Consider the following 25,982-nt stretch of genomic DNA (forward strand, 5'->3'; position numbering starts at 1 on the left):
GTTGACTATTGATATCTCAGAAGAAAGAGAGGGGGATGTGTATGTTAACTACTGTTCATTTTTTCTTTTTCTCCTTGGCTTTCTACTGCTTCCACTCTCCTTTCTCAATCTAGGTTCTTCGAAGTTCTGTAATGATTGGAGTAATTGAAGGTGGTGATATACGAGAGGAAAGGCTGAGATCAGCAAGGGAGACAGCAAAACGGCCAGTGGGTGGCTTCCTCCTGGATGGTTTTCATGGAGATGCCATGACAAAGGAGACAAGATTGCAGCTGATGTCATCTGTCACTGCTGAGCTCCCAGAGGACAAACCAAGGCCAGTGTTAAATTAAGGGGAAAGTTGGGAATGGGATGGAATAGATGGATATTAGCATATTGTGTATCACTGAAGAAAACTTTCACTTATTCAAAGGTCTTAGCCAAAAGGCTTATTATCTGGGTGTAGTGTTTTCTTCCTTTTTTGGCTAACTTGGCTCTTGGAATCAAAAGCTGAAATCAAGGCTAGTAATTTTGATGAAATTTTATATAGAATGTAGGATTTATGTGATGATTCTTGGCTTCAAGAATCTCCAACGTTGATAATGTGAATTATAATAATGTAAAATCATAATAAAGGGGAAGCCAAGATGGCAGGTTAGAGACAGCAACCCAGATAAACTCTTTCAGCACTCCCCTCCCCATAACTTTAAAATAACACCTCAAATCAAATTTTGCTGTGACAAAACCAACAAAAAGGGCAGGGTGAGATTTTTTTCCTCAGATCAAGAAAATTTAGGAGGAGAGCTTTGTAACACCCAGATGGATACTATAATCTGGAGCACATAGTAGGAAAACACCAGCGATGACCTTGGCCATGGCCAGCAGCAGCAGCAACTTGGGGAACTGTCAGCCTAGAGACAGTAAAGGGCTTAAACAACTGGTCAGAAAAAAATTATAAGAGACCCTTTGCTGGTACAATGTACAGCAGGTACTGATTGGCAGCGCTATTTCCTATGCACAGTTCTGGGTTGCACTTCCAAGGCAGAGAGGAACACTGGTGATTGGTCACAATCTCAGAAGGAAAAGAGTGCTAATGTTTGCAGCTGCAGGGGACCAGAGGCTCTTCTGAATAAAGAGTACAGACCAGGAGAACAGTGACCATATCTCTCCCAGGATCACATCTTTCTCTCTCTTGGAACACTAAAAATTTGCATGCTTCTAGAATTGACTCTTAAAACAGCAGCATGAAAAAGCCTAAAGACTGAGACAGTGCCGCTCCACTCTCAGGTGAACAGACCTGAACTTTAACATATTAAAGTTCAAAGTCAAGAAATAGACTAGAAGAATGAAGAAATAACTCCAATAACCAAAACCAAAACAAAAAACCCTTGACCATAAAAAGGTATGACAGTTGCAGGAAAGACCAAGACATAAGCTCAGAAGAAATCAAGGAAAAATGCCAATTGGATTCAAGCCTAATAAGAATTCTTGGAAGAGTTAAAGAAAGAGATAAGTGTGGTAAAGGAAAAATGAGAGTGATAACAAGAAATTTAGGAAAAGGGAATTTATAGTTTGGTAAAAGAGGAACAAAAAATTTCTGAAGAAAATAACATCTTTAAAATTAGAATTGGCCTAAGGTAAAAGTGGCATAAAAATTAAAAAAAAAAAACAACTCCTTAATAAGCAGAATTGGCCAGTGGGAAAAAGAGATATGAAATCTCACTGAAGAAAATAATTCTTTAAAAATTAGAGTTGGGCAAGTGGAAGCTAATGACTGCATGAGACATTTACAAAACAAATTAAGTCAAAAGAATGAGGGGAAAAAAATAGAAGAAAATATGAACTATCTTATTTAAAAAAAACAACTGACCCGGGAAAATAAATCTAGGAAAAATAATTTAAGAATTTTTGAATGCTATGATCAAAGAAAAAGAATAGATTTCATATTTAAGAAATTATTAAGGAAAACTGCCCCATTATCTTAGATCTAGAAGATAACAAAGAAATTAAAAAAATCCTGAAATAGATCTCCAAATGGAAACTCCCAAGAATATTATAACAAATTCAAAAGTTTTCAGCTCAAAGAGAAAATACTTAAAGCAGCCAGAAAAACAACAATTCAGATATTGTGAAGCCATGGTCAGGATCATATAAGATTTAGTGGTTTCTATAGTAAAAGAGCTGAGGGTTTGGTATATGCCTTCTGGAAGTCAAAGAAGTTAGAATTATTACTAAGAAAAACCTACTTATCAAGATAAGTATAATCCTTCAGAGGAAAAAATTTGGATATTTAATGAAATAGAAGACTTTCAAATACTCCTAATGAATTGGTGTGTATGCACATACACACACACACACACACACACTCACTCACTCACTCAGTTGTATATGGAAAACTAACTCACCGATACTGAAATAAGAGGGGAAGAGGAGAAGAGTTGGTGGGGGAGGGGATAGAATAATAAAAGTTAGGGTAGATTAAGGGAGGCAGTGAATAGAAGCAAAATAGATTGAGGAAGGACAGGATAAAAAAGAAGAAATTGAAGAAAACTAAATGGAGGGAAATATACAGTTAGTAATCATAATTGTGAATGTGAATAGGACGAGTTCACCCATAAAATGGAAACACATAGATAGGATTAGAAACCAGAATCCAACAATATATCATATAACAAGAGACACACTTGAAACAGAAAGACACATATAGTTAAAAATACAGAGCTAGGGCAGAATCTGATGTTTCAGTTGAAGTTGATAAAGTGGGGGAAAGTATTGTAACCATGATCTCAGACAAAGAAAAATAAAAAATAGACCTAATTAAGAGAGATAATCAGATATATATGATGTTAAAATATACCATAATTCATGAAGTAATATCAAAAATTTTCATAGCAAGTTTCTGTGGTAAAGGAATTCTTTCTCATATATAATGAGCATAAGAAAGAGCTGATTGAGTCAAATTTATAAAAATAAGAGCCATTTCCCAATTGATAAAAAAAAATCAAAGAATATATACAGGTAGTTTTCAGAAGAAAAAAATCAAAACTCTCTATAGTCATATGAAAAAATGCTCTAAATTACTATTAATTAGAGAAATAGAAATTAAACAGCTCTGAGATGCCGCCTCAGTTCAATCAAAAATGATAAGTTCTTGAGGGAAGGAGGGAAAAAATAGGGACACTAATGAATTGTTGGTAGAGTAGTGAACTGGTCCACCAATCTGGTTTGGAGCTCTATCCATAGGGCCATAAAACTGTGCCTACCCTTTGATTCAGCAGTACTACTACTAGATTTATATTCCAAAGAAATAAAAGAAAAAGGAAAAGGACTTATATGTATAAAAGTATTTATAGTAGCTCTTTTTGTAGTGGCAAAGATTTGCAAATTGAGAGGATGCTTATCAATTGGGGAATAGCTAAACAAGTTGTGGTATATGATTATGATGGAGTACTATTTGGCTATAAGAAGTAAAAAAGTGGGTAGTTTCAGAAAAACATGGCAAGACCTAAATGAACTGAAGCAAAGTGAAATAAGAACATGGAGATTGTTGTGCACAGTAATAGCAATGTTGTGAAAGACTTGACTACTTTAATCATTACAATGGTCTTTACCTCCAGAAAGAGAAGTGATAAGTCCTGAGTGCAAATGAAAGTATATTTTTCCCACTTTCTTTATTTCTGTTGTTTTTTTGGGGGAATATGGCTACTATGGAAATAGGTTTTACATGATTTCACATGGATAATTGATGTCATGTGGCTTACCTTTTCAGTGGGTGGGTAAGATAGTGCAAGGGAGAGAGACAATTTGGAAATAAAAATTTAAAAAGAAAGGCATCTTTAAAATAAATAATACAGTAAAAAACTTTTTAAAAATCATAATGTAAATTTTTAATAGGGCTTTCCCCAAAAACAGATATTTTATAGATTGCCAAATATAATATTAGTGGGCATATGTATAGTATACTTATTTTGAACTGCTTTCACATTTGACCTTCACAATAACCTAATGAAAGCATAGTTCAACTTGAAAATTTTAAAAGTAGCTATCGTGTACAAAGCATTGTTGTACTTAATGTTCTACTATTGTTCTAGCTTACTACAAGACAATGTAGAATTGTATAGATAAATAAACATGGGGGAAAAGGGTGGGGGAAAGAGGAGAAAAATGGAACAAAAGGTTTTGCAATTGTCAATGCTGAAAAATTATCCATGCATATATCTTGTAAATAAAAAGCTATAATTAAAAAAATAAACAAATAAATAAACATGAGTTAATTTGAAGTCAGAGAGATCATCAAATGGGGAAATGGGTGAGAAAAGAAACAATATACTTCATTCTTTGTCTTGTTCCCATTTATATTTCTCTTATTCCCCATATCATGCCAAAATAGTCATTTATATAGATTCAGAGTTATGTAGAGTTCAGTTAAGTTGATGACCTGTGATGAGGATTCTTTAAAGAGCGGGTGAGTCATGGGAATAGAATCAGTTAAGAACCACTTAATGATCTTCAAATTCAAGCAAATATTGAACTTAGTTGTTTATTAAAGTAAAAGACCATGATGTGATTAGAATAAAGATTGAGATTGTTTTCTTAGAGGACTTTTGTTAGGGGTTGGTGAACACAGATCATGTGTATGATTCTGAACTACTGTTTGCACCATGATTTTTCACTTGTCATCCTGTATTTTTTTTACTGATCTAGTTTCTGACCACATAGTTCATTGGTTTCTGTGTTTTCTGGCTTCCAAAGTCCTGATGACTTCTTGTGATGGATGAGCCTATGTTTGACAGAGGTTCAGTCCACAAGAATTCTGTTTAAAATTTGGTTGGTGTGATTATGTTCTGGTTTTTAAAAACTTGTACAATTTTGAGATGGAGTGCTTTGCTCTTTGTTTCCATTTATATGCTGCTGCAAGTCTTGAGTCCTATTTGGATTCTTGGATATATTGTATCATATATCCATTATGTCACTTGACATAAAGAAATTGCAGTCAGAAAAAAACAAGTTCTGTCTTTTGTGTTCTGATAGAATGTTAAACAATCTTTTCCAGAACTTCTCTCTTTCTCATCTCATCTTTTCCAGAACTTTATAGGCTTATCTTCTGATTTTTCCCCTAAGTGGACATTTAAAAAATAGTTGAGCATTGTGTTTAAAAAAACAAAAACAAAAAACCCCCTAAATTAAAACAACAACAACCAAAAAAAACTAACCCAACAACAAACTGTAAAAATGATAACCAGCACAACTTTATCATTCTTTTGATTTATTTTACTGACATATCATTAAGCATGTGAGGGTACTTTGTGCATCAAGAAACTCACTGTCACTGATCAGTTTGTAGGCAGAGATTTTATCACTTGTTATGGTATAGGGAAAATAAAGCCAATTGGATTCTTAATTTCCAAAGCAGAGCTGTAGTTCTGATTGCAAGAACTGATTTTTCAGATTAATGAGTTTTCAACCTATCATTGGAGTATAAGTAAAACAATTGATAAATTCTGAGCCAGTGTATAAAACATTTCAGATTAAGAAGTCAGAATATGGGTTGTAAATGAGTCAGAAGGAAAGGTATATATCTGTATTGTTCTTAATAGACAGAAGAGATGTTCACCCCAAGATTCACTCCTACTATGTAGGATTTTGCCATTTTTCTTGTTCATTTACTGCAATGAAATAGCTCTTTTGTTGGTATTTTAAGTGGAACCAAACCAACATAGGGGGACATGAAGTACTATGACACTATGACTTCTTTTTTATTTTTATTTTTTCTGCGAGGCCATTGGTGTTAAGCAATTTGCCCAGGATCACACAACTAATAAATTTAAAGTGCCAAAGGCCAGATTTGAACTTAGGTCCTCCTGACTCCAGGCCTGATGTACTATGTACTGTGCCATCTAACTGCCCTCTACACTATGACTTCTTAGAATCAAGAAAATCTGTGTTCAAATCCTGCCTTAATCATTTATTAGCTGTGTATGACCCTGGGTGAATCATTATACATTTCTCAATCTTAGTTTCTTCATCTGAAAAAAGGGAATAAAAATAGCCCCTATTTCATAGGGTTGTGGTAAGAATCAAAGGAGATATAAGTGCTTCATAAACTTGAAAGGATTGTATAAGTATTCATTATTATTATTATCATTGTTATTATTAGTATCTTGTTTCTGGAAAAAAGATATTGTAGTTGAGTAGTTTTGTTTCTTACATCATTTTTGAGTTATTGTTTTTGTGTTTTACTCTATAGGCTTATCTTTGGTATTGGCCAACCAGATGAAGTCTTGGAGTGTATTGAGGCAGGTGTGGATCTATTTGAGAGTTTTTTCCCTTACCAAGTGACTGAACGGGGTTGTGCTCTGACATTCAGCTTTGATTACCAGCCTAATCCTGAAGATACAGGTGAGCTTCTTAAAGATGCTATGAGTACATCATGGGAACTTTATAGTTAAGTTCACAACCCATGGTGTTGTCTGTGTTTTCTCTACTCCCATTATTAATACTTGACTTAATTATTTCAATATCTGACAATTTGGCCCAATGGATCTATAATTTCAATTATGTGGGTACTTTGAGTTGTGCAAATCATAGCTATTCATATAGCTGGACATACATTTATCTTTGTCTTCCCATAAATCCTCAGAGGGTTCACCAGTTATGCTGTGAGGGTCTTTCTCTAGTTCTCTTGACATTGTATAAATACTTTTAGCCACTTGTCAATTATAACCTGCTATGGAAATGGCCCAGTTTCTTTTCTCCTCAATGTTTCCCCGATCACTTTCCCATTGTTTATAGAATGCAGTCCTTTACATATGATGTGCTGTAGCTTCCTCATGCTATGATCTCTCCATTGTTCTTTCCATAATTCACAATTTTGAATACTGTGGTATTCTATAACTAACACTGATACAGTCTCACTAAAAATCTAGGGAGCACAGTTGGGTTCTTAAGAACACTTGTTAAGTTTCCCAAAACCTAATAATGCAGCTTGTTCTCCTTGTCTGATTATCCATTTCAAGGCTTGTTCATCTGCAGAAACTATTCAAGATATGCGCACGCGTGAGCGCGCGTACACACATACATACACACACACACACACACATACACACATACATACGTATACATGTATATGCTGATAATTCAGCTCCATAAGTTGTCCATCCACTGTATTATATCGATCGAACAATAGTCTTTCTACATCTTGCTTCTCCCTAGGTGAGTAGTCAGAATTCTTTTGAATGAACATAGTTCATGTTTAAAATAGAGATTCCTAATCTTTTTTTGTTGTAACTCTTTTGACAGATGAAGTCATATTAAAAAAAATTTTCAGAATGTTTTAAACATAAAATAATGTGATTATAGAGGAAATCAATTATATTAAATAGTTATCAAAATATTTAAAAAATAAGTTCATGACCCCAGTTTAAGAAACCCTGCAATGTTCCAAGGCTTGATATAATTAGCACAATATTCCCCGCATAAGGGGCATATGGAGGCCTCCCATCAATAGAAAATTTCTCTTCTCTTTGGATTGTTTTTAAAATACCTCTGTGACCATGATAGATATCTTTTGGTAAGCTTCTCTTTTGTAACTTGCTTGATATTAGCAACCAGAGTTATAGAACAAAATTTTCTCTTGTTAAATCTTTCAAAGAATGACTTCTATGACTTTGATATGTGCATTGGAAGCACCTTGTTGGAGTCAATTGCTTTTATATAGCTAATAATAAGCATGCCAGGTAGGATCCCATATTCTCTACTTTTCGGTTGATTGTGTGAATGTACAAGAAAAAAATTGCCTTCTGCAAAATATGACTTGGGAAAGTCTGATCTATCTATTCCTTTCTCACACCTTTATCAAACAGTCCCTTAATGAGTATGTGGATTAATTGTATAAAGATTTTAAAGATGAAAAGATGATGCAACAAACACTTTTTTTTAATGTACAAAGCATACTTTATTCCCCACCCTGTGAACTCTGGCCTCTTCTCCATCTCTGGACTGTGGCCATTTGATTTCATAACTGCTCTACCATACCTAGAATTCTCTCCTTTCTCATCTCTGCTTCCTGACTTCCTTCAAGTTTCTGCAAAAGTCCTATCTTCTGCAATAGATCTTTCCCTAGTTTTCCTTAATTTAATGCTTTTCCTCTGAGATTATTTCCAATTTATCCTGTCTATATCTTATTTATTTGTGAATGATTTCAGGTTATTTTCCTCATGCTACTGGAAATAAGAGTTTTTGTTTGTTTGTTTTTATTTTAAGTTTATTGATCTTTTTTTTTTTTGTATTCTCAGTTAATCCTATTTATGTGTCTGGCGCATAATAAATACTTAAGTTTATTGACTTGACTGTGCTGGATGCTGAAGATAGAAAGATGGGGGGAAAACAGTTTCTGACCTGAATGAAATTCCATTCTACTAGGAAATCACCACATTTACTTAGATAAGTAAATACAAGGCAATTTAAGGAAGAAGAGAACATGAATAACTAAGAATATTAGGAGAGACCTCTCATAAGAGAAGGCATCTAAGAGGAACTTTGAAGAGAAGCTAAGAATTCTAAGAAATGGATTGGAGGAGGGAATGTGTTTCTTGATTAGAAGATAACTTATGTAAAGTCTCTAAGTAGTCTGGCTATTGTATTTGTAGTTATGGATGTTTCCTTATTTACTTTTTCTCAGTAGTTGTAAGGGCCATAGTTTTTTCCAAGCATTTGATATCCTTCTTTCTTTCAAAAATCTTGAGAACTGATACTTCAGTTGTGTTACCTCCTTTATAAACATTCTTATTGTATACTCAGGGTCTAATCAATGCAAAAGAAGCACCCAGAGGACCTCATCACAGTGCTCTTTCCATCTTTGTTTCTTTAGTGCCATTTCTACTTCTGTGTAGAGTCCCAGTGTAACTTGAAGGAAGTCAGGAAGCAGAGATGAAAAAGGAGAGAATTCTAGATATGGTAGAACAGTTATGAAATCAAATGGCTAGAGTCCAGAGATGGAAAAGAGGCCAGAGTTCACTGGAATGCAGGGTGGGGAATAAAGTATGCTTTGCACATTAAAAAAAAAGTGTTTGTTGAATCATCTTTTCATCTTTAAAATCTTTATACAATTAATCCACATATTCATTAAGGGACTGTTTGATAAAGGCGTGAGAAAGGAATAGATAGATCAGGCTTTCCCAAGTCATATTTTTCTCTTTTGGATAGAGAAAAACTGTTGGTACCCAGGCTGCAATGATTTTCAAAAGTTTTTTGTTTGTTTGTTTTGCAAATGCATATTATGGACAGTGCAATATATGATGACCAAGTATTCCATGAAGTGTTTTTGTTACCTTGGTTTGTTTTGACTTTGCTTTAAGTAGATGAGGTAAAGAGTTGGTTTTTTGTTTAAATAGTAGTACAGAACTGGTTCATGACCAGGACCTCTAATTAGTGAATACTGAATTCAGTCTGTCAAACTAGAACAGGACTTCTTATTCCAGTCTGGCACCTGTGAACTTTTACTTTTAATACTTGATCAGTCAGTCAGGGTCTTTACTAAGCTCTTACGGTATGCCAGGTGTTGTGTTAAGTGCCAGGAAGAAGCTGAAATGGGTATGGGTTCTGATGAAAAATGAAGAGAGGGCTTGTAAGACTATCTTCTTTAAAGGGAAATTCTGGGACAAGGAGTCCAATCGAGGTTGGGACCACAGATATTGAAGATATGAATTCCATAGCTGAACTGGTCTTCTAGGATGGAGACATTTTTGTGGCATGGTCTAGAATATAGCATGGTGAGAAATAAAGAGAAATTATTACTATAATTGATTTCCTTTTGTAATTCCTAGGTATTTTATTTTGTGTATTTAAGAATATTATTCCAAGAAGTGTGTCCAAGCTTTATCTGATAGCCAAAAGGGTCCATAACACTAAGAAAGTTAAGATCCCTTGGGTGAGATCTTTCTTAAAAATGATGTAAAAAGACATCACTTCAGGACTTCATTTGGGAATTGAGAATGAAAGATTTGATAAAGGACTTTCATTCAGGTTAGACCAATGACTTGAAGCTGTCCTAATTCTGTTTTATGAGTTTTAGTTTAAAGGGATGATGGGGTAGTTTGGGAGGACATGGTGTCACAGTGCTTTTATATTCTCTGTAATGTTTCTAAAAATGTAAATATCTTCAAGAGTTTTTACTCTCCTGGCATAATAATCTTTGAGAAGCCAGGGATAGCTTCCTACCATAATGAGGCCTTGTTGAGATATCCTGATTAACAAAAGAAAAACATCCTGAATGTTATTTGAAATCAGTCTTGTTCCATGTCTTTCATACTGTTTCTTTAAGCACTGGCATGTTAGCAAAAACCGTTCACAGAATAAATTATCTAGTTCTTCCTATTATATTAATCCTATCTAGTATTAATATTCATAGTATTAGTACTGTGAAATAATTTTCTTTTCCCTGGATAGCTATCCTTATGTGTCATTGTAGGATGGAGGTAACAATAGGTTGTAGAAAAGTTGTGAAAAGGTATTTAATGTTTGACTGACCTTACCAGCTTGAAAGATTTTGAATGTGGACTCTGATGGAATTATATATCTGTTGTCCAAGGACTAATCTTGCTAAGTTTGGAGAGATTCATTATATGAAAGTCAGCTTTAAATGGATTGTTTGGCCACAGTAACTCACAAAGAATTTTCTTCTAAGGTATGAGAGCTTCTTAGAAGCATTGAATTTTGAAGCATAAAACCATTTCTATAGTAAATAGAATTTAAAAACATTAAACTGCTTCTATTCACATCTTAGAAAGGAAACGTTCTGAACCAAGTGACCATAATTATGAACGAGGAAAAGAGAGCTTTTGAACTCTTTGATAAAAGTTAATTCATCTTTTTCTTTAAGAATCTTTTTCTCTTTGCATACCTTAATGCTTTTAAATTATGGCTTCTTTTCCATTCTCAAGGTTCTGTTATTACAATTAGAATACTCTAACACTTTCTGTGAAAACACTTTAATTTTTCCAAGCTGTTTTCCCTTTTAGAAACTTCTGTGTGCTATAGAAGGGGACTCTTTTGGACCCAGATGGCTAAGTAGAAGAAACAGTATATCTCAACTCTGTCCCACAATTAATCTGATTAATAAACAGCTCACCCTATAAATATTATACAGATTCCTTTAGGGATGAAAGTGAAACAAATCTAGGCCTTAAGTGACATTTGAGATCTTAAGAGATTGATGAGAAACTGACAGACTTCTAAGATTAAAAAAAATTTTTTTAAAGAAAAAGCAATACCTGTAATCAAAACACAGGAACAATTAGAATTCTTCAAAGAAATGATTCGAGTTTAAAGGAGGTTATAGAGGAAATTAGAACTATAGAAGGGGAAAAGGTCCAGCACTGTAACAGAAGTTATATAAAACTTTAGTAATCAACTTTCCCAAAATCAAAATGGACTAAGTTGAAATTAATGATGGTAAGAGACAATAAGAATTCTTAGGATAACATATAAAAAAATAACTGATTTGGAAATTAGTTCTAAGAGAGATAACTTAGGAATAATAGGCTTACCTGAATTCTATGGCCAAAAAAGTAAAAAAGGACCTGGATGTTATATTTCAAGAAATCTTTCAGCAAAATTGCCTAAACATATTAAAACAAGAGAGAAATCTGAAAATAGAAAGAATCCACTAATCACTTTTCGTAACAAATCTCAAAATGAAAACTCCCAGCAATGTCATTGTCAAAATCCAGAACTTCCAGACAAAGGAAAAAACACCTCAAACTGTTAGAAAAACAGGATTCAAATACTGAAGAACCACAATCGGGATTGCACAATATTTATCTGCTATCACTCTTAAGAAGTGGAGAGCATGGAATAAGTATTGCAAAATGCAAAAAACAAAACAAAACCCTACAGTTAAGAATAACTTACTTAGAAAAATTAAGTTCACCTTACATGAGTTAAAAAAACACATCTTCAATAAAATAGAGGATTCTAAAATATTAATAATAAAAAACTAAAAAAGAACTTTGAAATAAAAATTTTGAAAGACAAGAAAAAATTAAAAAGTAGCCACAAATGAATAATTGGAATGAACTTATAAAGAAAAACTGTTAGCATACTAATAGAAAGTATAGATATTAAAAGGATTATTTCAGAATCTTAATATCATAGTGGGGTTAATGTAGTAGTCATTTGAAACAGAACACCTATAGTTTTATAATGTTTTGAAGACGCTGTATGAAAAAAGAAAAGGGAGGAAGGAAGAAGAGATACCTTAAGAGGAAATGGGAGAAAAGATGGGGGGGTGGGTGGAGTTTGTTAATATACATAATCAAGCTGTGCAAGTAGAACTATATGCAAACATGGAAGAAATAAGAGGAACAAATTGTGACTTCAATTTCATTTCATCTAAGCTAGTCAAAGGAGGTTGGTCAAAGGTGGTATGGAAATAATATTAAAGCTCAACAGGGATACAAGTAGAATGAGGGAAAAGGGAATATAAGAGGGAAGTTAGATCAGGGGAGGGAATAATTATTAAAAAACAAATAAACAACTCAAGCTTGGAGAGGAATAGTTAAGAAAAGATTAACAGGGGTAAAGGGAGAGAAAAGAGTGATAGCCTGAACTAAACAGAAAGACAAAAATATAGAGAAAAAAAAAAGGCATATGTGAATAGGAAATAATTAACTAGTGTCACTATGAATGAAAATTCACCCATGAAATGGAAGAGATTATAACAGTGACTGAAAGCAAAATCCAACAATGTATTGTACAGAAAAAATACTTGAAACATAAAAACACAAAGTTAAAATTAAAGGGTTAGAGCAGTCTTATTATGTCTCAGCTGAACACAAAAAAATCAGGATTAGCTATTATGATTTTAGACATAGCAACAGAAAAAATAAAATTAAAAAGATAAAAGCAAAAAAGATGCATTTTGGTGAAAGATAACAAATGATGAATTTACTTTAACATATTCAACATAGGTTACAAATACTTAAAGCAGAAATATAAATGAATTACAAGGAGAATTAGCCAGTAAAACTATACGAATTGAAGAGCCAGTGGGAAAAGAGTATTAAAAATCTTGTTCAGATGTGCCACCACTTGGGATTTTTTTGCAAAGATATGGAATAGTTTGCCATTTCCTTTTCCAGCTCATTTTACAAATAAGGAAACTCAGGCAAGCAGTGTTGAGTGACTTGCTCACATCACACAGCTAGTTAGTATCTGAGGCCAGATTTGAACTCAGAAAAATGAATTTTTCTGACTTTAGGCCTGGGACTCTTATCTACTGCATCACCTTAACTGTCCATTAAAAATCTGTTGGAGACTAAATAGCTTAATCCTTAAGAATCACTGGGCCAAAGAACAAATCATGAAAATGATAGGAAATTGTATTAAAGATAATAACTATAACAATACTTTAAAATTTGGAGATCAGAAATTTTATCTCTCTAAACAGTTATTAACAAAAAAGAGGGGAAAAAAACAGCAATGAATTAAGATAGAACTAAGAACACTCAAAAATCAGGATATTAATAACATTAATTGAATACCAAAATTAAAATCTTAAAAATTAAAGAATTAATTGAGAAAATTAAAAAACAACAGTAGCATTATATATAAAAGTAGAATCTGGATTTTTTTTTTCCAGGAGGGGAACCAATAAAATAGATAAAACAACTTGATTTTTTAAAAAAGCGGAAAAACAAATAATTAGTATCAAAAATGAAAAAAAAATGAGAATTTACAACAAATTAAGAAATAAAGACTAGTTTGAAAAACTTTTGCATAGCAGTATGCTAACAAAATGATCAATTTAAATGAAATAAATTAATATTTGCAGTGTTAAAACACCCAAGTTAACAGAATAAGAAGCAGGAAATTTACAAAACCAAATTTCAGAGGAAAAAATTGAATAAGCCATACATGAACTTCTAAAAAAGGTAGATTCATATATGAATTTGATCACATATTCAAAGGATATTAATTCCAGTGTTATATAGTTTACAAAAATAGCTAAGGAAGGATCCTGCAAAATTCCTTCTGTGACACAGACATGATGTTGATTCATTAATGAATGTTAAGGGACAGGTCAATTCTCCAAGAGCCTCCACAGCTGTGGATCATAACATCTGAAGGAGTTGCAGGGCAGCCTTTGCTGACACAGGTGTTGTGGACTGGAAATAAGATAAATTGGAGGCAGAGGGAAGAGGTGGGATGTCAGACAATGCAAAGGCCTCTCAGTCAGAGAAGTTAGAGAACAGCAATTGCCTTTCAGTCTCCTTGTATTGTCTTCTCACAAGAGGAGATCCATTCTGGGTTGGATCTCCAGCAGCCATGTCAGGTAGCTCCCATGTATTCCAACAACACTCCTGTGTATTCCAACAAATGAGAAAGGAAAACTATAGACCAATTATATCTAGTAAATTAAGATGTATACAATTTTAAATAAAATATTAGCAAGGGAGATAATATCTAAAGAATTATTCATTGTGAATTACATTGTGATTAACTTATAAAACAACCTCATTTGTAGCAAAATTAATTAAAAATCATTATATCAATATATTTCAGAAAAAGCTTTTGGCAGATTGTATTGCTAATCACTGTTGTTATTGATGCTCTGCACTTGCATTTCTTTTTTCTGCTTAGTCTGATTCTGTCCCTTCTCTCAGATGTCTAAGTGGGTGGAGACATGTGCATCTCTGTAAGTGCTTTATAGAATTTCCATGGACACTTTGAGCAGGGCTCTAATGCTTCAGATTTATAAAAGAATGTTGCTTCTCCAGGCTTTCTATTGAATTTTTTATTTCATTTTCTATTTCTCTTCTGTTTTCTAAACTCATCTTAAAACCAGAACTGAACCAGAAACTTGTTGGTACTTTTAGTCCTTTTAATTTGACACTTCATTAAGTTTTTTTTTTTTTTTTAAGAGACTGCCACCTTTTCACAAAGGAACTCAAATCTTTAATCTAGATGAAAAGACATCTAAGCACTAAGGAATTCAAATGAACTAAATTCTGAGAGGATGAGTGTTTTGTTTGGTCTTTAATGCAGGCCAGAACATTCTTTTAATTCACATATTATAGATACTCCACAAACACTTAAGTTTTCATTACTCTATTTCCGGTCTAAATTGTTTCCACCAGTACATTTAGAACCATAAATACTCTAAAGATTTCATATTAAGTTTTTGTTGAATTCTATGGGATAAATTCTATGCTTGATTGAAAAAAAGTCTACCTTTTTTTCATACATGAAAAAACTCATTAATCAAAGTCTTCAAATTTTGTTGATTTTTCCCATTTATATATGTAGCCATTTCTTTTTAAGGTACATATAAAATAATTTATTAGTTGATTTCCAAAGGAAAGCATGAAATAAAATTCTATTGTAGAGTGTATTTTATTTATGGTAACTAGGTGGCTGAGTAGATAGACTGCCAAGCCTAGGGTCAAAGATTCATTCCTAAGTGTCTGACTCTTTGTGACCCACTTTGGGGTTTTCTTGGCAAAGATACTGGAGTGGTTTGCCATTTCCTTCTCCAACTCATTTTACAAATGAGGAAACTGAGGCAAACAGGGTTAAGTGACTTGCCCAGGGTCACACAGCTAATGTCTGAGACCAGATTTGAACTCAGGAAGATGAGGCTTCCTGACTCTTAAGCCTAGCGTTTTGTGTGCTATGCACTACCTAGCTATCCCAGTAACAGATTCATATAAATAAAAAAGGTGAATCAGGAGAAAAAAAGTTAAGAACAATAGAGTGCTAAAAAGATACATGAAGAAAACTGAATAGGACAAAGAGGGAAATATGCTTTTTGCTCATACATAATAGAATGTTCATAGAAATTGATTATTCTCCAGAATAAGAAGAAATGTTTAACAAATTCAGAAAATTAGACATTGGAAACATTATGCTGGCAGACTGTTAGAAATAATATTCTGATTCCCCCAAAAGGGTCCAGTAAATGAACAACCTCAGGGTGAATGAAGTAATTTAAACTTTTTAATACACTCCTACACAAGTGGGTGTGTGTAGACACATACATACAGAAGGGGAAACAAGCCTTTATACTGTCTAGTTTAGTCCTACTCCTCTTTTCACAGTTCTGATTGGTCCAAGCCCTTCAGGTTTACAGTCTTCTTCATCCATCTTCTTACATATTGCTCCTAGACATGTTCACCCTTCCTGGTCATACATCCCTTGTTCAAAAATGGCAACTATCTCCTCCCTTGTGGTGTGTCAGATAATATGCAATGAGCCTCTTAAGCAAGCACAATGAAGAAAAGTCTTCATTGATCAGGCTGGTTTAGACTAATTTTGAGCCCGGCCCCTTTTATCAAGAACTTTGAGATTAGACTAGTTTCTTCATCTGAAAGCTGATTGGTCAGTGATACTTGTTATTTTACATCACTTTGAAATTGTAACATCTTGTGGAGACCTAACTTTTAGTATTTTTCACATAGATGATAACATAATAAAAGTAATTTGGATCAAAAGATGCAGGCCTACATGAAGGTATAAAATAAATTGTTGAGTGATACTTAGATCAAAGATCAAAGTATAGTACCAGTAAAAAAATAAAATTATATTTAGGGTTAAAATTAAGTACATATATCAAATTTATGTAATTTAGCCAATATAGTTCTCTGAGGCAAATGTTTATCTCTGAATACTTATAGTGATAAAAGAGTTAGAAATTATTGTATTGAATTTGGAGTTGAAAAACTTAGAAAATGGACAAATGAATACAGCAGAAACATGCATAAGAAGTCATTAGAATTAATATATAAATATATAAAACGAGAACAATCACATTAGTAAATAAAACAAAGCTTATTTTTTAATGAGCAATACAATTGATATACTTATATTTAATTTTTAAAAAAGTAACACATTTGGAAAAAATTCTTAGACATCTAACCCGTGTCTTCTGAACATTTTACAATCCCCCAGAAAAGCAATTCTCTCACTTCTCTTTGAGGACCTTGAAGGAAGATGAACTCTTCACATTCCTCCCCAAAACCAATCCACTTTTGGAAAATTTTAATCCTTGGGAATTTTTTCATACATCTTGCCTAAATTTGCTTCTTTGCAATTTATAAATATTGCTCCTGATTCTTCTGGACAGATCAGCCTTTTAGGGAACAAGAAAACAATTCTAATCCTTCTTCTATAGGCAAGCCCTTCAAGTATTTGAAAACACCTCTCCTATTCCCTAAACCCTTTTGCTTCCCACTTAAATATCCTTCTTTTACCAGCTCATTATATAATATGGTGTGCAGACCCTTTATTATCCCAGTCACTTTTCTCTGAACACATTCCTCCTTGTTCTTTCTATAATATTGTATTCAGACTGAACACAGTGTTCCAGATGTCATCTGTTACTTCATTAACTTCATTGAGTTTAATGTATTTCTATGCCAAACTCTTTGTGTATGTGTGGATGTATTTTCAACTCTTTTGTCCAGTTTACATAAAAGGGCATGTGTTGCCTCAACACGTGTCGCCTCAACCCTTCTTTCACATTTGCAAATTATTCTCTTTGCACACTCCACTTGTGAGTCCTATCTTCTTCTCATTTTTTAAACCTAATGTATTTCTTTTACTCTTCTTTTCCTCCTTTTCTCTTAAAACTATCAAGGCAAAAACCACTCAGAGCTGTTTCTGTTTTATTTAACTCTCAGTATAATCCTTAAAAATATTAAGGTTTTGAAGAGACACTGGCCTCTTCATCTATATGTATTTAATCATTATTGCACCTCTTCCAATTATCCAGATGTATTTACCTTTTCAGGTTTCTCTTGACTCCTGTGTTTGAATTTCAGAGATCTTCTTATCAGGAATTTTTGATAGTTCTTTATGCCATTGAAGGTCATTTTCCCCATGTAGAGTTATACTCAGATCTTGCAGAATATGTTTTACCTTTTCGAATATCACATTCAGATTTTCTCTCCTTTATAGTAGTGTGCTAGATCAAATAAATTAAAATATATAAAGTGATTAAGATATTATGTAAATGCTAGCTAAAAGTATTACTGACAGTAGTCAACTGGTAGTAATAGCTGCTAAATCTTTTGTAATCTTGAATGTTTGTTTTTTTTAAAATAATTTTTATATACTATACTAAGACTTTTAGGACACCCTATATATATATATAAATGTATAGGTGTGTATATGTAGATAGATAGATAGACAGGTGTGTGTGTGTGTGTGTGTGTGTGTGTGTATAAGGTGTCTAAAAATCTTAGTATAGGTAGTCATAAATAAACCATTCATTCCAAGGAAACACAGTCAAGATAATATGTATACAAACACACACACACACACACTCTCTCTCTCTCTCTCTCTCTCTATATATATATATATATATACACACATATATATGTGTGTGTGTGTGTGTGTGTGTGTGTGTGTGTGTGTATATATATATTTCTGTTATATTAAACATTTTTCTACTAATCAAGTCTAATAAATACTTATGAAGCACCCACTGGGTGCTGGGTATCTGTGCTAAGCCTTGGGGATACAATTAATAAAAACAAAATCTGTCCCGGCCTTCAAGGAATTTTTAATCTAAATGGGGAGACTGTACACTAAAGGAGACAAGAAAGAGGAATGGAGAGATGGGACACCAGGGGTACCTGGAACCAAGGGTATCTTGTTCAAGGGAGTTGAAATCAGGCAGAGTAGCAGGTCCAAAATGGAGTGGAGTCCAGTTTCTGCCCTCTACATAGGAAAGCATTTGGAGGAATTTGGCTTTTTATCCTTCGGGTTCCACCTCTGTCCTTTGGACTCCTCTCTAGTTAGAGGGAAGAAGAGACCGAGGAGGTGGAGTCAAGGTTTGAATACCCTTGCTAGGTGAGGAAATAAGAGGTAATGTGCTTAACTGGGGAGGAACATTTTGTGATGTGAAGATTTCCTCTTTTAAAAATATTTTTAATAGTATCTTATTTTTCCAAATACATGCGAAGTTAGTTTTCAACATTTACCTTTGCAAAATCATAATGCTCCAAAATTTTCTCCCTCTCTCCTTCCCCCTTCCCCAAAACAACAAGCAATCTGATATAGGTTAAATGTGCAATTCTTCTAAACAATTTTTATATTCATCATGTTGCACAAAAGAAATCAGATCAAAAGGGGGGGAAAATCACATAAGGTGCTCCTCTTCTAAAATGAACGAACAATAACCCCAAGATATCTGAGGTGAATTAATTTCCCTATTCTCCTGAATGAAGGTGTAAAAGTATAGGAATAGTCTGAGATAAAGCCAAATCCAGGTTCAAAATTGAATCAGGTTGTGTCTAGTGTAGAAAATGAGAATTGTGCTTCTGCGTCGTCACTAGTCATTTTGAAAAGTAGAGCTGCAGAAATACTGTGTAAATCAGTTGATAATCAGTCTGTAAGCATTTATTAAGTAACTACTCTGTGCCATGTGTTAATATTAGGGAACAAAAGAAAAACAGTCCCTGCCCTGAAGGAAATTAACATTTGAACAAGAGACATCATATGTGTGTGTGCACACATGTATAAAGAAATATATAGAAACATATACAGAAGGGGAGAGAAGGACTGGCAGTTTGAGAGTAAAGAAAGACTTAATGCAGAAAGAGGGGCTTGATCTGAGGATTTTGAAGGAAGTTAGGAATTTTGAGGTAGAGGTGAAGAGAGAGAACAGTGAAGAGAGGTCCCAGCAAGGGGATCACTAAATAAAATGACTTTTAAAAATATTTTAGAATAATCTTTATTAATATTTTGATATTTAAAAAATAATAACATTTCTTTACAGAAATAGAGGGAAAATTAAATAATTGAAGAGATGTAGTGCCATATGAGTGGGCTGAACTATTAAAATAAAAAAATATGGCTCAAATTAAATGTAGATTCAATTCAATACTAATTGAAATTCCAGGGAATTCTTTGTAGAATTAAATGAGGGAAAAGTTCTTTGCTAAGAAGATAATTATTTTTTTAAGGGAAGGTGGACTTGCTTTGCCAGATCTTAAATTATACAATAAAGCAGTAATTATCAAAACTATATAGTGCCAAGTAGGTTGGGAGTTTTTTTTTTTTTTTTTTTTTAAAGATCTGTGGAACAAATTAGACAACTGAACCTGAATCAGATGAATCCAGCAGGCTGGTATTTAATAAAATCTAAGTTTATATAATACTGGGGAAGCAAATCATTATTCAGTAAAAGCTGTTGGGATTATTGCATAGCAATTTAGTGGGAAAAGTGTTTAGAATCCAAATTTCAGAACCACAATTGAAATTTAGTATGATAATGTCTAAATGAATCAACTTTCTAAACATTTTAAAGTTTTTAAATGAGAAAATAATGAAATGATGTCTTCTGCAGTGGCAGAGAAGTGAAAAATGCTTAGCTGTTCATTGAATAGAGAAGTAGCAAAAGACAAACTAGACATACTTGAGTATATGAAAAGAAGTTTTGTATAATCAAAAACAAGCTGAATAAGAAGCAGAGAAACAGATTGGGGAAGATTCCTTGCTAGAAACATTTCTAAGTCTTGCATCAAAAATCTGTGGAGAATTTATGCACATCTCTAAGTAAGATCCATTCCCTAATAGATAAGCAGTCAAAGGAACAGAGCAGACTTTTTTGCAAAACACATTGCCAGATTAGTTGTTTGCATTAATGGTCTATGTTAGAAGTTTTGATTAACAAGACATTCTCCATTTGATAAATGGTCAAAGGATACGAACAGACAATTCTCAGACAAAGAAATTGAAACTATTTTTAGCCATAAGAAAAGATGCTCCAAGTCATTATTATTCAGAGAAATGCAAATTAAGACAACTCTGAGACACCATTACACACCTGTCAGATTGGCTAGAATGACAGGGAAAGATAATGCAGAATGTTGGAGGGGATGTGGGAAAACAGGGACACTGATACATTGTTGGTGGAATTGTGAACACATCCCACCATTCTGCAGAGCAATTTGGAACTATGCTCAAAAAGTTATCAAACTGTGCATACCCTTTGATCCAGCAGTGTTACTACTGGGCTTATACCCCAAAGAGATACTAAAGAAGGGAAAGGGACCTGTATGTGCAAGAATGTTTGTGGCAGCCCTGTTTGTAGTGGCTAGAAATTGGAAACTGAGTAGATGCCCATCAATTGGAGAATGGCTGAATGAATTGTGGTATATGAATATTATGGAATATTATTGTTTTTTAAGAAATGACCAACAGGATGATTTCAGAAAGGCCTGGAGAGACTTACATGAACTGATGCTGAGTGAAACGAGCAGGGCCAGGAAATCATTATATACTTCAACAACAAATACTATATGATGATCAATTCTGATGGACGTGGCCATCTTCAGCAATGAGATGAACCAAATCAGTTCCAATGGAGCAGTAATGAACTGAACCAGTTACACCCAGAGAAAGAACTCTGGGAGATGACTAAGAACCATTACATTGAATTCCCAATCCCTATATTTTTGCCTGCTGGCATTTTGGATTTCCTATACAGGCTAATTGTACACTATTTCAGAGTCCAATTCTTTTTATACAGCAAAATAACGGTTGGGTCATGTATACTTATTTTGTATTTAATTTATACTTTAATATATTTAACATCTACTGGTCATCCTGCCATCTAGGGCAGAGGGTGGGGGGAAGGAGGGGAAAAATTGGAACAAAAGGTTTGGCAATTGTCAATGCTTGTAAAATACCCATGCATATAACTTGTAAATAAAAAGCTATTAAAAAAAAAGAAAAAAAAAGTTTTGATTAAAAAGAAAAATTGGTAAATTACGAATTCTTTGGTGTAGGAAACTCCCATTAAGGAAATCCTCCATTGATCCAAATCAGAAACTGTCCTTCAATTTAGAGTCTAGAGGTTGGCTTGGTGCACAAAAGATCAAATGATTTAGCACAGTTCAGGACACATAATGGGTACTTAATAAATGTTTATTGTATTATATTTATTGTAAATATGGGAACCCTTATATAAAAAGATGCAAAATGGAGAAAATAAGACCAACAGAATAATAAGAATGCTGGATAGACAGTAAACAGAAAACTTTGTTACTATGTTGTTAAGGTTATTATATACACACTTTTTAAAGCAAATAATAGAATGTTAATGATTCAAGTACGTAATTACTTCTTTTGTTCATGTTCTTCTATTTGAATATGTCTGCGTTTTTATAGACAAAAGATATCTGTATCTATATCTATATATATATTTGAAGATTGTTGAGTGTTTAAAAAATTATCATTAAAACTTAACTGATTTAAAATGCTGACTATATGACCTTTGTCATGAGGAATAACCAAGAAAAATATGTCAAGAGACTAGAGCACACAAATCTTCTCTGTATTGTCATCTTTGATCTTTTGTTACTGTTTTGTCCTATAGTTTTACAACAAAATGGGGAAAAGAAAGAAGGAGGAGACAACAGGGATCATATAGATAAAGTTACAACAATCAAATGCATTCCGGAAACAGCATTTGAAATAAATCTGAAAGAAAAAAAGTGAGTGACTTTTTTTGTTGTTGATGACTGAGTTTTCCTTTTCAGTGTGTGCTTTTTATTCCTTTTTAAAAATAGTTTGTGCAACTAATGTCATCTCGTGTCAATATTCTTTTTGAACTCATTCTGACTGACTGTTTTTTGTGTATGCTTGTGAGGGCCCAGTAACATTTTTTTCTCTTTAAATTCAAGTATATACTTTTTTTCTTTTAGAAAGTACTTATTATATAACTCCCAATCTTTTCCTTTTTGCTTTAGAAAAGTTACCATAAATCTTAGGCACAAAATTGCCCTTTTGTGGTACCTAAGATCAGGGGTTCTGAAATTTTATTTTCTGTTATTTTATGTTTGTGTTTTACTCCTGGGGACTATCCCTTCTCAGAAAAAGCATTTTTAAATGCACAAAATAAAGTACTTAGGATTATGAGGGAAACAAATTATATTGAAATGGTTATTTAAAAAAATTTTTTTTAAAGCAGGTTTATAGACTCATCATTTAGAATCCCTGCCTTAAAAAAGATCTTGTTCTGTTTTACCTTTAATTTATTGTATTTTTTTAAAAATTGTTTTTCAACCTATAAATTGTCCAAAGTCCTTTTAGTTGTGTGAATCTTGAATCATATATTTAGCCATGATAAATAAGAAGCTAAGGAGAACATTAAGGAAGCCCTTTATGGAGGCACAGTGTTTTTGTAAATAAGATATTTAAAATTAAACATCTCCATTAATGTTATTTTTATTTTTACAGTGTTATTTATAACATAATACCAATAACATATTTAATAATAGCATTATTGATAGCAAGTTATATCATTAAAGAGGATTTCTAATATTTTTTATTATGATCAATAATAGCATAATTAATTATGGCATTATTAATAGCAATAATAAAAATACATATAGTCATGTAATTAAAGAGCATCTTTAATGATGTTTTTATTGTTTTATTTAATAGTTACACAATATTATTAATAACAATATTAATGTCATTTAAGAATCTATCATGTGCCTTGTGTGTATGTTTGAGAACACCGGTGTCATCATATATTATTAGAGATTATTCAGCAATCTCTGTTTTAGCTTTCCATTTCAGTCAGTTTCAAACTGTCAGTCTTGTCAATTTAATTTTTTTCTCAGGTACCGTGAGGATTTTGGTCCTTTGGTTGAGGGCTGTTCCTGCTATTGCTGTAAGAATCATAGTCGGGCTTATGTCCACCACCTCCTAGTGACTAATGAGCTGCTAGCTGGAGTTCTCCTCATGATGCATAATTTTCAGCACTATTTTGGCTTCTTCTGTGCTATTAGAGAAGCTCTGAGAAAGGGCAGACTGGGACAGCTAAAGGAACTCATCTGCAAGCAAGCAAGCATCTTGAGGCCCAGGAAATAGAAGATAATCATAAACATTGAATTTGTGCTCAGTGGAACAAATGAAGAAACTCAGATTATTTAACAAACCCAGCATTGATTTCTGGGCTTTGGGACCAATAATAATAGCAGTATTTAACATTTATATGCTGTTTTAAGATTTCCAAAGGGCTTTTCTTTTTTTATATATTTATCATCATCAACATCTTTATTATCATTTTGATTACATTTTGAGTTTCAAGTTGTTTCCTTCTGTCTCAGCCCTGCATCAGAGAATGTCAATATTTGAGAGATATATACATATTTCCATGTGACATTTTTTCCTCTGGATTTGGATAGTATCTTCACTGTAAGTCCTTCGTGGTTGATATGATCATATTTTTTATTCAGTATATTCACAAATTCTTCTTTTATCCATAAATCTGATATATAATATGTTTCATGCTTTTCTAATTTACTTAGAATATCTCTCTTGGTAAATGGTGTAAGATAATTCTCTATACCTAGTTTCTGCTAGGTTTTCCCAACACTTTTTACCAAATAGTGATTTGTCTCAGAAGCTTAGATTTTTGCATTTATTAAACACAAGATTATTATAATAATTAACTATTGTATATGTATGCCTATTCTAATCCACTGATTGACCATTCTATTTCTTAGCCAATACCAGATAGTTTTGATAATTACCACCAACTGAAGCTGCTAAACACTTACTTCCTTTAATTCCTCCCCCCCCCCATTCTTTTGATAATCCTGACCTTTTATTCTTCCAAATGAATTTTGTTTTTGTTTCATTTAGCTCAATAAAATAAAAATTTTGGTAGTTTAATTGGAATGCTACTGAACATGTAAATTACTTTATGTGGAATTTTTAATCATTTTTGGCTTTTTCCATCCATAAATAATTAATTTTTCTCCAGTTTTTCAAATCTGACTTTATTTGTATAAAAATGTTTTATAATTATGCTCATATAGTTCCTAGATTTGTTCTGAGAGGCACACTCCCAGGTAATTTATATTCTCTATAATTATTTTAAACAGAATATCTCCCACTTTCTCTCCTTGCAGGACTTTGTTGATAATATATAAAAATGTTGATGATTTATGTGAGTTTATTTTATATCCTGCTATTTTGTGAAAATTATTTCAACTAATTTTTAATTGAATCTCTAGAATTTTCCAAGTATACCATCATATCATCTGTGAAAAAAAATAGTATTATTTCCTCATTACCTATTTTGACTTCTTTTTCTTCTCTTACTGCTCTTTCTAGCATTTATGATATAATATTAAATAATAATGGTGATAATGATCATCTTTGCTTCATTCCTCGTCTTATTGGGAAGACTTCCACCTTATTCTTGCTGTAAATAATGTTTGCTGATGCTTTTTAGGTAGATACTTATCATTTTAAGGAAAAATTCACTTATACCTATTCTTTCAAGTATTTTTTAATAGGAATGAATGTTATATTTTCTCAAAAGCCTTTTCTTTATCTGTTGATATTATTATTTAATTGTTGATTTTGTTATTGTTATGATTTTTCTTATATTGAAATAGCCCTGCATTTTTAGTATAAATCCCACTTTATCACAATGTATAATATTTGTGATATGTTGTTGTAGTCTCCCAGCTAATATTTTATTTGGGACTTTTGCATCAATGTTAATTAGTGAAATTGAACAATAATTTTTTTTCTTTGTTTTTTCTTTTTTTTTTTTCTTTTTTTTTTTTCTTTTCTTTTTTTTTTTTGGTTTAAGTATTAGCACCACATTTGTTTCATAAAAAATGTTTGGTAGGATTGCTTCTTTGCAAGTTATTCCAAATAATTTTTTTAAATATTGGAATTAGTTGGTATTTAAATATGTGGTAGAATTTAATTATAAATCTATCTAGTCCTAATGTTTTTTTTACTGAGGTAACTCATTTGCTCAATTTCTTTTCTTTTCTTTTCTTCTTCTTCTTTTTTTTTTTTTTTTTTTTTTGGTTTGTTAATTTGTGGGTTTTTTTGAGGCAATTTGGGTTAAGTGACTTGCCCCAAGGTCACACAGCTAGGAAGTGTTAAGTGTTAAGTGTCAGAGGTTGGCTTTGAACTCAGGTCCTCCTGCATTCAGGGTTAGTTAGTTCTATATCTACTGTGCC

General features: G+C 32.8%; 1 protein-coding gene across 2 annotated transcripts in view; it reads left to right on the top strand.

Annotated features, from left to right (window-relative positions):
* QTRT2 (queuine tRNA-ribosyltransferase accessory subunit 2) overlaps positions 1-25,149 on the top strand; it is a 49,621-nt gene extending 24,472 nt beyond the window's left edge. For both annotated transcript variants that reach the window (XM_051985320.1, XM_051985318.1), the window contains exons 6-9: positions 114-313; positions 6,224-6,375; positions 22,361-22,478; positions 23,613-25,149. In XM_051985320.1, the coding sequence (XP_051841280.1) occupies positions 114-313; positions 6,224-6,375; positions 22,361-22,478; positions 23,613-23,862 (720 nt within the window). In that variant the 3' untranslated portion in view covers positions 23,863-25,149. The remainder of the gene's footprint in view (positions 1-113; positions 314-6,223; positions 6,376-22,360; positions 22,479-23,612) is intronic.
* The last annotated feature ends 833 nt before the right edge of the window (positions 25,150-25,982 follow it).

The sequence above is a fragment of the Antechinus flavipes genome, chromosome 3, assembly GCF_016432865.1.
Source record: "Antechinus flavipes isolate AdamAnt ecotype Samford, QLD, Australia chromosome 3, AdamAnt_v2, whole genome shotgun sequence".
NCBI lineage: Eukaryota > Metazoa > Chordata > Mammalia > Dasyuromorphia > Dasyuridae > Antechinus > Antechinus flavipes.